This window comes from Asparagus officinalis, chromosome 1 (assembly GCF_001876935.1).
Source record: "Asparagus officinalis chromosome 1, Aspof.V1, whole genome shotgun sequence".
In the NCBI taxonomy this organism is placed as follows: Eukaryota; Viridiplantae; Streptophyta; class Magnoliopsida; order Asparagales; family Asparagaceae; genus Asparagus; species Asparagus officinalis.
Genome location: NC_033794.1, coordinates 3,067,434 through 3,080,549, shown reverse-complemented (window position 1 = coordinate 3,080,549; position 13,116 = coordinate 3,067,434). Strand labels below are relative to the sequence as shown.

The following is a 13,116-nucleotide window of genomic DNA, read 5'->3' as shown; positions in this document are numbered from 1 at the left end:
CACGAATCTTTGTGTGGAATGAACCGAGTTCGCTTGTGCTAATGTTGGCTGGTTGTTTGTAAGTGAAGTGAGCATATAGGGGTTTACATTTGTAATTCCTTTGATGTGTATTGTATGTCAATTTTTTGTTGCGTTGATTGATGATTTAGGTTTTCAATAAAAAGGCAAATACAATTACTAAACGCTGTTAAATAGTAATGATAAACTTATTTGAAAGTCCACTTTCTTCGATTACCACAAAAAAACACCTTATAACCAATGCTAAAACACAAGTTGGATATTGGTAAGTCGTATATTTACCGATCTCCATTGTTTTTTGAGTTAATTAAAACTAGACCCCGTGCAGCATTACTCAATTGTAAAGAGACCCTCAATAATTTTATTTGTTATGAATTGACCCCTTGTAGTTCTGCTCGTTGCGAATAGACTTCCTGTGTGAATTATTATTGTTGTTGTTGTTGTTGTCGTTGTCGTTTTTGTTGTTATTTACTGTTAAAATTGTTAAATATGTTTGAGGAGACGGATAGATCCCCTATAATTCCATTGGTAAGGATAGACATCCAATTGTCTCTTATTTTATTTTATTGTTTTTTAAGGAGTTGAAACAGTTTGCTAAGGGGGTATATGCACACCTATATGCTAATACTGTGGGGAGTCTATTCACAACAAGAAAAATTAACTACACAGAATCTATTTGCAATAAATAGAACTACAAGATGTCTTCTTACAATTGGATGATACTAAAAGAGTCTGTTTGCAATTAACCCTTGTTTGTTTTCAATGGAATTCCCATTGTTTCTTTGTGCATCACTCGAGCTGCATCATCGGGGAATAACTTGAGCAGAGGAGAAAGTAAGATACTCACATTAGCAAGTATTTTAGAAATACCACTTAATCTCCCTTAAGCTTCGTTAGAGAACCACCTAATTAAGGCCATTAGGTCTTGCTGTCACGCGAAAACCACGTGCATTCAAATAACCAAAATACCCCGGATAAATAAAATAAAAAAAATCTTCATTTTCAATTGAATAATTTTTAGGGTAATTTACACAAAACTCCCTTAAATTTGTATCCCCTGAGTAATTAATTTACTCATTAGATGTTAATTTAAAAGGGTAATTAAAATTATCAGGGATTTCTGAGATACCCACAGTACAAAATGGGGTTAAGTGATTATCTTTAAAGCTTATGGAGTTATCTCAAAATTGGCCAAAATTAAAGCGGAAAACTTAACATTTCTAATTTCTACCATGAATATTTAAGTGTCTCCTCATAGAAGAAAATATTAGAGTAATGCCCACCGTAGATGACCCAGACAATTAGAAGGTTTCAATATGGCTCCCAAGATCCTAGATTCGATCACGTATTGAGAAAAACCCCTCTTAACTTGGGATGATTATAAAAGAAAGCTTCTTAACTTTAAAAAATTTAGAAAAACCCTCCTTAAATATAGGGATTACCACATAATCCGATTAAAATTGTTTGGGTGTAAAGAACAAATGTTAAATTATCTAATCCGATTAAAGTATGATCATATAAGTTAACCTCATACAAGAAATTTATTTTAACCAAAACTCATATATAAGTATTATAATTGGCATTGAGATCAAAGTACGTGTGAGATTCTCTTTGACTTTTATACGAACAATATCTATTTAAATAATAATAGTATAATTAAACTTTATGATTTGAAAAAAAATCAAATATACAATATAATTAATTACTTTAAAATAATCTAATCTAATTTAATAAGAAGAAAATAGATGAAAGTACTATGAAAGTTGTTGTAATTTTATAATTCATAATTCTTAAACAATCTAATCTATCTAATAAGAAGAAAATAATAAAGATACATACTTGTTGAAGGAGATAAAAGTACTGTGAAAATTATTGTAATTTCTTAATCTGAAAAAAATAAATATACAATATACTTAATTACTTTAAAATAACCTAATCTAATCTAATAACAAAGGCACATGTCTGTAGAAGGAGATAAAAATGCTATAGAAATTATTATAATTTCTTGGCTTATATATATTGGTATATGATGTTGCATGTGAGAGGATAACAATTATAAATAGAGTTCTATTTAAATAATAATAGTATAATTAAATTTTGAAACTAATTATGCAGTACTTTGAACTACTTCAATTTTAGTTGGTGAGAGATCACTACTTTGTGTGTAATTATTAATCATATAGCATGTGAATAATTATTTACAGATTGGTATTATTAATCATATAGCACGTGAATAATTATTTACAGTTTGATCATTGATCACATATAAGAGCAAGAGGGTAAATTTGGCATTTAATAAATCGTCTAATTAACCTAAACGTACCGTTAACTACTTGAATTTTAGTCGGTGAGAGATCGTCACGTTGTGTGTAATTATTAATCATATAGTATGTGAATAATTATTCTCAGTTTGGCATTATTAATCATGTAACACGTGAATAATTGTTTGTAGTTTGATCATTGATAACATATAAGAGCAATGGGGGTAATTTTGGTATTTAATAAATCATCTAATTTACCTAAGTTGCCCTTTCATTCAGGTTTTCATTTCAATTTAAACTATATTCTTATCTTCCTACTATGTATATCCAATAAGAATTTATTAATTTATCAACTTACTCTTACTTAATGGATTAGTATTTGAATTCCAATGGTATTTTTTTCTACTAAAAATTTTTCCCAAACTCGTGCATTTAAATGGAGTATGATAAAAAATCTATTCATATCTTGCATGGATCCCTAGATATCATCAATGGATAGAAAGTAGGACGTATGGTCCACTTAAGTTGACATATGTTTCTCTCTCTCTCTCTCTCTCTCTCTCTCTCTCTCTCTCTCTCTCTCTCTCTCTCTCTCTCTCTCTCTCTCTCTCTCTCTCTCTCTCTCTCTCTCTCTCTCTGTGTGTGTGTGTGTGTGATTAATGGGTATCCTAGACAAGGAGGGTGATTCCCTTCTTGACAATGATGTGGCACAATTACCACCATGTGAAATTCTCTCTCCTACTTTATTCTCTCTTCTTCACATTGTGGGGATTGTGCCACTTCATTGTCAATGAGGAAAATCCTCTCCTTGTCAAGGATACCCATTAATATATATATATATATATATATATATCTATATATATATTATATATATATATATATATATATATATATATATATATATTATATATAGAGAGAGAGAGAGAGAGAGAGGAGGACATATGGGTATACTTGGTACAAGGCAGCAAATTTTTGTGTTATACAGATAGTGAGGTGGCACAATTCCTCCAGCTTATTCAAATAATGTGAGCCTTTCACATTAGGTTGGAGTTATATAAGGATACTGGCAAGCCATTTGAATGAAGTAGAAGGGATTATGTCACCTCACTAGCCAAGCATAATTTTTTGTAATTTGATCTTTCAGCATGAAGTTGAGGAGTACATGAAATATTGCGACCGATTTGAATTGAGTAGAGGGGATTACGATGCGCACCCCAACATAGACTTTTTGTGCTTGGTACCAACATGACCGCGCATTTTCTCATATATATGATATATATGATATATTATATATATATAGTATTATATATATATATATATATAGGGTATATAGTATATATATTATATCTAACACTAAACGTTATTTGAGTCTAAAACTGTAGAAAGTAACTACATTATAAATAGCTATATATATAAATACTGAAGCTAAATCAACTCAAATGTTAACTAGCTTAGTTGGTACGACCCTTAATCTATTGATCCTGAGGTCATAGGTTTGATTCCTTCAACATTCCTTGTTTATTTTTTCCAACTTGAGTCCTTTACATCTTTCTTATTTTGAAATTTATCCCTCAAATAATGAAAATTGTTACTAAGTCCTGTACTTTTTAAGTTAATTAGAAATTAACCCCTCAAATTATTAAAATTGATATTAGGTTCCCTAATATTTAAAAAAAATTGAAATTATTCCCTTTTATAAAAAGTAGAACTAATTAAAGTTAAATCTTTATATATTTAAAAAATATTGCAAGAATTAGAGAACCTAATAATTTCTATTAACTTGAGGGACTAATTTCAAAATAATTTTGGAATATGAGTATACAATATCAATTTCAATGATTTCGATGTCAATCTACTTAAAAGAAAAAAGTTTAATTTTTATTTCAACAAATAGACTCAAAATTTACCCTATTTATTTTGGAAAACCATGGACTCAAACCTTCCCCCCCACCCCACCCCCAATATTAGTGACTTATAACTCTTATATATTGAAATTAATCCCTCAAATCATGAAGAGTGCTATCACGTCTTGCCGATTCTTAACTCATTTAGAAATTGACTCCTCAAATAATTAAAATTAATATTAGATCCTTTAGTTCTTAAATTATTTAAAAATGAGTCCCTCTAATAAAGAGTAGAAGTAATAATCGGAGTCATTAATTTAAAAAGATTATAAATATCGTGATACCTAATAACAAATTCAATGAGTTGAGAGATTTATTTAAAATTAACTAATTATCTATATTACAACTCCCAAATACATTTTTATCCACAAACTGAAAAACAAGTTCTAAGCAAAATACTTAACCATGATTTTCGGCTCCTTCACACAAATATCGCAGCAACGTGTGGGTCAATTTTGCACATTATAATTTATAACTATATTTAGGATTTGTGCATGATGTGTATCATATACAAAGATGAATTCCCAAAGAAAAATCAATAGATATAAAATGTTGATGAACAATAGTTTCTATTCGCTGAAATTTACAAAAGCTTTACTCTTTTATAAAATCAGCACTAAAGCTTTCATGTTCAATTGAAACCCTTGACCAACTTTAGGAAAATTTCATGCGATGCCATTTAATTATAGTTTTTGCATGTTAACATGGATTAAATGAGGCTAAATACCCATATTGGTGTTTTAATTCCACCTCATTTACCAAGAAGGTATTTTAATTAGGCAAACCTGCATTAAGGCATTTTAATTGATTCAACTTACCAACAAGGCCATTTTTCTCGTTGGCGAACAGTTTTCCGACGAGAGCTCATCACATGCGTGGCACGTGATGACTTAAACTGTTTTTTAGCTGCTGATGTGGCACAGATTTGTCCTATTTTGGGTGAATTGAAATTTTTAGAGGGTTAATTCCCACCTTTAAACACTGCCACGTCAGAAAATCCGTGCCACATCAGCAGCTAAAAAACAGTTTAAGTCATCATGTGTCACTTTTCCTCTACACCATCCAATTTGTCATTTCATACATACTAAATTATTTTTAGTCTCATCTTAACCATTGAACTATTCTGATTCGTCTATATTTAATCTTTTAACTATGTTTAGTGTCACTTTAATTACACACTTATCCATGACTTTTAGTACCAAGTTATTGCTTCTCTTTAAATATTTTATGAGTATGGTGAATGGATCAAATGATAGCTCAAGGGATAAAAAGGGGGTTTAAAATAGTTTTTAAGGTGAAAGGGGACGGATTTTCATAGTTCAGAAGAGTAAATAAGATGAAACTAAAATAGTCAAGGGATATGAACAAAAAGAATAATTTAGGATACAAGTAGGTCCTGAAGCCTATTGGCTCTTTTTTCCCCTCAAGTCTTTGAAATTGCTCTTAAGTCCCTCATTTTGTAAGAGGTCATGCAATTTCCCCCTTAATGACCAAAATATCTCCTACATTTATGTTCCCCCACAAAACCTATGCGCGTTCATAAAAGTTACATGAGGGGTATCTTGGTCATTGAGGAACTAAATTTCAAGTCCTTTACACTTTTGAGGGACATAGGAGCAAATTCAAAGATAGTGAGGGAATAATATAGACTAATTTTCAAGGGATAACAAACTGCGATCAGCTCACCGCGAGTCATCAGATATCCTCTTCCCTATTTTGTCTTAGGGTGTGTTTGGATTTCAATGGGGTTAAGGGAAGTTAAGGAAAACTAGATGAGAGAAGGGAAGGGAAGAGAGTTCCCTTCCCCTTGGTTATACCCCAATTTGGGGGTGACAAATTTTATACTATTAAGGGGTGAACCAAGGGGAACTAGGGTGAATAACTTTACATTTTAAATGTTCCCAAACAAGGTGAATGGTTCTCCTAACTTCCCTTCTCCCTTATTTCCCTCAATCCAAACAAGCCCTTAAGTGAGAACTCGAATTCTGTTAACTTTTTCGCACTACCGTCTGAAGAATCCCCAGCATATGCATCTCCCTCTGATAACCCACGTGTCCATATATCATTCGCTGGTGCAAATGGGGGAGAGAGAGAGAGCGAAGAGGGGGGGTTCGATTAGCATCTGAGTTCATCACCGCCAAGAGATCACTCAGGTCTTTTGTTAACTTTCGATTTTAATCATCAATTCTCCCTCTAGGGTCTAAGATTTTTGTTCTAATGCGATTTCATTTGGTTCTATATTGTTCAATTAGGAATCTTTTTATGATGATGGATAAAAGACTGTGTTGGAGGGGAATTCTTTTTTTGGGCATGATCTTAATGTTTTCGGGGTAAGCCCTCTTTCTTTAATCGGTAGTAGAAGTTACTTCATGGGTGAAAGATGAGCCTGATTCATGCAACTTAGAGATTTTTGAGTTAAAATATGATTTGGGTATTTGGATTTTAGTTGAAATTTGAGTTCTTTCTGTGTGGTTTTGGATAAATTTCAGATTTAGACCATGTGATTTATGCAACAATGATATCGATTTTGGGGATCGTATGATAAAACATCCTGGATTACAAAAATAAATGGTTAAAGCTAGGAACTTGTAATGGATTTCGGTTGTTGTTCTGGATATATATAATTATATGCAACAATTCTGAGGAAGTCTCTAATTAGGATTCCAATTTGATAATTGTTTTAAAATTATATAATTAATTAAAAATCCTATAATCCCTTAATTACGATCAAAACATCTTGGGCTACAAACTAAAGGTTATAGATGGGAATGACCATTTATGTATAATGAATTTAACTGAAATTAGCAGCTTTGGCAGCCAAAAAAAAAGTTCTAATTAGTTTTTGCATGTATATTCTCTTCTTTTATCACCTCATTCTATATATGTATAGATAGATACGCACGTTCCATCTTAGTATTAACACTATGTTTGAGAGTACTAATTACGGGAAGGAAAAACAGGAACGAGAAAATAAGGGAGAGGATGTGAAAGAAAGGGAGAGAAACATAATATCATGTTTAGGAGTTTAATAAAGGTAATGAAGAGAAACCAATTATGAGCCGTTGGATTTATATTATGATTGTTCAAATTTTCACCTCCTCTACAACCTAATTAGAGGGGAATCAAATCCTATGGAATTGTGCCTAATATTAGAGGCGAATGTTGTCAACTCCCTTTCCCTTCATTCTCTTTTGAGAAAAACTCCCAAGTAGGATGAAACTTTTTATTTACCAACATTTTCCCCTTCCCCTCTCCTCCATTCACCCCTTAAGTTTCTTAATAACTTTGCCTAGGATCACAAATGCATAGTTCAAAATCAAGAACTATACACTTTGTGTACCAATACCTTTATAAATATCATGCACAGTACCATCGCTCTCTCCACTTCTCTAAGTTAGAAACTAAGTAATATTCAAAGATTTTTTTCCTGTAAGAGCACCATTTTCAACAGTTTCATCAGCAAGGTCCCCCCCCCTTTCTCTCTCTCTCTCAAATTGACAGCATCATGCTTCAAGTCTTTTCAAGCACTTGCTTTCAAGCTTTTAAGATTTCAAGCCCTCGGTTCTTGCTATCAAGAAATGAACCCCTCCAGCTTCATCAACGAGGTTCTCTCTCTCTCTCTCTCTCTCTCTCTCTCTCTCTCTCTCTCTCTCTCTCTCATACACAAAATGACAGCATCATGTTTCAAGTCTTTATAGACACTTGCTTTCAAAATTTCAAGCTCTCAGTTCTTGCTATCAAGTGAATCCCTCCAGCTTCATCAGTGAGGCTCTCTCTCTCTCTCTCTAAAAAATGATAGCTTCATGTTTCAAGTCTTTCCAGACACTTGCTTTCAAGATTTTAAGATCGCAGTTCTTGCTATCAAAAATTGAATCCCTCTAGCTTCATCAGTCCTCATCGGATTTAAGTTGTTTCAAAAGGTAGCTATCACCTTGGCCCTCCCTATTTTCTTGTTTTGCACTTCTGCTAACACTTAAAACTGATTTTTCTATAGAAATGGAAAGAGTTGTTTGTAATATTTGCCATCATACCTTCAATCGGTATGAAATCATATATCATCAGGAAAACTGTGTTCTGTCGCCAAATGGATAGGAACGTCGGGATATGAAGTTAAACAAACACATTATGGATGATTTCAACCCCCGTCATAATGTACAATGGCCCTAGGCCTGAAGATCTTGCTAAAGCTGAAGAGAAGGAACAAAACAGGGAGTCAGTTATTGATCCGGAAACTCGCAGAACTTATAAGCAGCATGGCGGTTCTCCTATGGTGTCTAACTCAGCTCATATGACTTTGCCAAAAACAGCTGAGACTATAGACGGAGACCGTCCTTTAGAAGACAATCGAGGTTTTTTTTCCTTTTACCTTTTTTCTTTGTTTTTGGGTTTTTATAATTTCTTTCATGCAAATGTTTGACGTTAAATTTTCTTGGAATTTTATGATTTTTAGGACGACATGATCCTCAAGGAGCTTTCAGCTGATTACATTATTACATGTCTTCGATGATGGGTAATATTGATGGTATGGTCTCAGTCCACTAAAGAGTTTATCCCATTTGAGAACAGGTTATAGTTTCTGTGAGATAGCGTAAAGTAATGTTTACAAATTTCTGGTGAAACTCAAAAGTAATGTTTACAAATTTCTGGTGAAACTCAAACTATGAGAACTTAGTTTTGATCTTTGAGTTATTGGTGTTGTTGCAAGGCTTATTTCAAAGATTTTGCTTAGTTATAGATTCAAGTTAAGAATGTTGAACTGTTCCATTAACTGCTGAGTTGCCTGTTTAGGCACTTACTTTGTGGGAAATGTATAAGTAATAAAGTGGTAACTTGTACAATTATTGCGATTATTCACACCCCAAAGTTCGGGGGTAGGGGGTGGTTGTGAAATTAACTCATAAGTTTGTTTTTCTCATGTCTGCAAATTTGGATATACAATGCAAAGATTGTTGTGAATGTGTGACTTTACATCTAATTACATGTACAAGGCAACATATCATATCCTGATAGCTTTTCGATCCGGAAAGGTAGCCTATCATATACTGATAACTTTTCGATCCAGATTTGCAACCTACCTTTTCGGATCGAAAAGCTATCAGGATATGATAGGTTGCCTTGTACATGTAATTAGATGTAAAACCACACATTCTCAACAATCTTTGCATTGTATATCCAAATTTGCAGACATGAGAAAAATAAACTTATGGGTTAATTTCACAACTCCCCCCCCCCCCCCCAGAATAACCGCAATAATTGTACAAGTTACCACTTTATTACTTATACATTTCCCAGAAAGTAAGTGCCTAAACAGGCAACTCAGCAGTTAAGGGAACAGTTCAGCATTCTTAACTTGAATCCATAACTAAGCAAAATCTTTGAAATAAGCCTTACAACAACACCAAGAACTCAAAGATCTAGACTAAGTTCACATATTTTGAGTTTCACCAGAAATTTGTAAACATTACTTTTGAGTTTCACCAGAAATTTGTAAACATTATTTTACGCTATCTCACAGAAACTATAATCTGTTCTCAAATGGGATAAACTCTTCAGTGGACTGAGACCATACCATCAATATTACCCATCATTGAAGACATGTAATGATGTAATCAGCTAAAAGCTTCTTGAGGATCCTGTCATCATAAAATTCCAAGAAAATTTAACGTCAAACACTTGCATGAAAGAAATTATAAAAAACCCAAAAACAAAGAAAAAAGGAAAAAACATCGATTGTCTTCTAAATGATGTCTCCGTCTACAGTCTCAGCTGCTTTTGGCAAAGCCATATTAACCGAGTTAGACATCGTAGGAGAACCGTCATGCTGCTTATAAGTTCTGCAAGTTTCCAGATCAATAACCGACTCCCTGTTTTGTTCCTTCTCTTCAGCTTTAGCAAGATCTTCATTCTAGGGTCATTGTACGTGACGATAGTTGAAATCATCCATAATGTGTTTGTTTAACATCATATCCCGGCGTTCTTGTCCATTTGGCAACAGAACACAGTTTTCCTGATGATATATGATTTCATACTGATTGAAGGTATGATGACAAATATTACAAACAGCTCTTTCCATTTCTATAGAAAAATCAGTTTTAAGTGTTAGCAGAAGTGCAAAACGAGGAAATAGGGAGGGCCAGGGTGGTAGCTACCTTTTGAAACAGCTTAAATCCGATGAGGACTGATGAAGCTAGAGGGATTCAATTCTTGACAGCAAGAACTGAGGTCTTGAAAGCAAATGCCTGTAAAGACTTGAAACATGATGCTACCATTTTTTAGAGAGAGAGAGACAGAGAAAGAGAACCTCGCTGATGAAGCTAGAGGGATTCACTTCTTGATAGCAAGAACTGAGGGCTTGAAATCTTGAAAGCAAGTGCCTGGAAAGACTTGAAGCATGATGTTGACAATTAGAGAGAGAGCCTTGCTGATGAAAATGGTGCTCTTGAAGGAAAAACTCTTTGAATATTACTCAGCTTCTAACTTAGAGAAGTTGAGAGAGGGATGGTATTGTGCATGATATATTTATAAAGGTATAGGTACACAGAGTGTATAGTTCCTGATTTCAAACTACGCAATTGTGATCCTATGCAAAGTTATTAAGAAACTTACGGGGTGAATGGAGGAGAGGAGAAGGGGAAAAGGTAGGTAAATAAAAAGTTTCACCCTAATTGAGAGTTTTTCTCAAAAGAGAATGAAAGGAAAGGGAGGCGAGTCAGGTGACAACATTCGCCTCCAATATTAGGCACAATTCCATAGGATTTGATTCCCCTCTAATTGGGTTGTAGAGGAGGTGAAAATTTAAACAATCTTACTATAAATCCAACGGCTCATAATTGATTTCTCTTCATTACCTTTATTAAACTCCTAAACATGATATTATGATTTTCCCCCTTTCTTTCACGTGCTCTCCTTTATTTTCTCTTCCCTTCTTTTCCTTCCCGTAAGTAATTAGTAAACTCTCAAACATAGTGTTAATACTAAGGTAGAGCGTGTGTATGTATACATATATAGAATGAGGTGACAAAGAAGAGAATATACATGCAAAAACTAATTAAAACTTTTTTTTTTGCTGCCAAAGCTGCTAGTTTCAGTTAAATTTCATTATACATAAATGGTTATTCCCATCTAGAACCTTTAGTTTATAGCCCAGAATGTTTTGATTATACTTAAGGGATTATAGGATTTTTAATTTATTATATAATTTTAAAATAGTTATGAAACCTGAATCCTAATTAGAGACTTCCTAAGAATTGTTGCATATAATTACATATATTTCCAGAACAACAACAGAAATCAATTACAAGTTCCTAGCTTTAACCATTTATTTTTGTAATCCAGGATGTTTTACCATACGATCCAAGGGGATTTTACGCTTATTTATTTCGATTTCTAATGAAAGTTGAAATTGCAACCTAAAACCGATATCTTTGCACAAATCACATGTAGATTAAGATTTGTGATGTAATGGTTGCCAGGAGTGACCATATAGTTATTTGAACATGTGGAATAAACAATAACATAGTCATCTGACTGCTTAGTTTGTAATAGAAAATGGCAAGATAAAGGTTTTACGCACAACAGTGGGCACATACCTGGATTCATTATTGGAAGAAAATTTTGAAGTAAAGAGACAAAAGAATAGCTTGATGCGGATATCGCAGCAAGGTAACCTTTTCGGGACGTTTCCAAAAGAGGTTCAGTCACCTGTTTATAGAAACTACCTCATCAAACTGACCAACAAAAATCAACTGTATAGTTGAGATAGGTAAGTCCAAACAAAAAGAGTACCTCAAGTCCATTGGCAAGAGAATGCACAAGGTGAAGGAATTTCAGCATCAGCAGCAGAATCAGGAAAAACAGGTGGCGGTCGACCGGTCCGGTCGACCGGATTCGTGCACAAGGAGGTCGGTCGACCGGCCCGGTCGACCGACGGCTCTCTGGATTCTTTCGGGGTTCTGCTGGAGGTGGTCGGTCGACCGGGTCGGTCGACCGGAATTGATCGCGGTCGACCGGTCCGGTCGACCGACGAAGCGGGGGAGTTGTATAAATACCCTAAACTCGTTTTTAGGGTAAGAGTTTGGGCGATTTTGAGCTGAGCAAAGGGAGATTTTAGGGCTTCTATTGTTGGAGTCTATTTGAGAGATCTTTTGGTCTTATTTGAGGGTTTTGGGTAAGATTTGTAACCCTAACTTGTACTCCCCTTTGATTTGAATAGTAAAGCTTCCCTCTCCTTGCCCCGTGGACGTAGGCATATTGCCGAACCACGTATATCTTGTGTTTGTGCTGTGATTGGTTGGCTTGCATTGGTTTGTGGTCTACTATTGTCTTGTGTGTGCCTTCGATTTGTCAATTTAGCTTCTTTATTTTTTGAGGTAAAAATAAAGCAAAGCACCAATGTATATTAAACTTCGAAACATACAAAGCAATCGATAGGAGAACAAAATTTCTAAGCCTATAGAAGACCTTACGTCAAGAAGAGTTCTGTGAGGGTGAGGAAAGTAGATAGTCGCCACTCATCACAAGCACAATACAACCTAATTGACAATCCACTAAATAGAAAACCACGTAGAAATTAGACTTCTCCTGCAGCCCCTGGGCAACAAAAGAAGGTATTAATTACAAACAAATTACAGAGATCAAGATGATAATAATAATAATAGAAGCTAACTTAAGTACTCGGTATCATCGGACTACTATACGCCATCCTCGAGCCACTAGCTTGCCTCTCCCTCCTCATTTCCATCAATCCTCTTCTAGGGGAGTGGAAAGTGAGGATCATCCAAAAGAAAATTTAGCTTCACTAATGTTTATTTAATAGAGAGGCACGTCCAGAGATGAAGAGAATGAAGAATATAAGCAACAAGGTCATCTGTTGTGAAGTTCTTCTTGTTGAAAACTTCGGCATTTCTTTATATCCAAAAACAATAAAAAATGTA

At 34.2% G+C, this 13,116-nt stretch overlaps 2 protein-coding genes across 2 annotated transcripts in view; one reads left to right on the top strand and one right to left on the bottom strand.

Moving 5' to 3' along the window:
- LOC109846419 (enoyl-[acyl-carrier-protein] reductase [NADH] 2, chloroplastic-like) overlaps positions 1–12,172 on the bottom strand; it is a 12,864-nt gene extending 692 nt beyond the window's left edge. The window contains exons 1-2 of the mRNA XM_020415662.1: positions 11,969–12,172; positions 11,773–11,884 (exon numbers count right to left, since the gene is read on the bottom strand). Coding sequence (XP_020271251.1) covers positions 11,773–11,884; positions 11,969–12,016 — 160 coding nt within the window. The 5' untranslated portion in view covers positions 12,017–12,172. The remainder of the gene's footprint in view (positions 1–11,772; positions 11,885–11,968) is intronic.
- Positions 6,182–13,116, top strand: part of LOC109846388 (enoyl-[acyl-carrier-protein] reductase [NADH] 1, chloroplastic-like) — a 29,719-nt gene continuing 22,784 nt past the window's right edge. The window contains exons 1-2 of the mRNA XM_020415628.1: positions 6,182–6,336; positions 6,436–6,513. The gene's annotated coding sequence lies outside the window, so the exon portion shown is untranslated. The remainder of the gene's footprint in view (positions 6,337–6,435; positions 6,514–13,116) is intronic.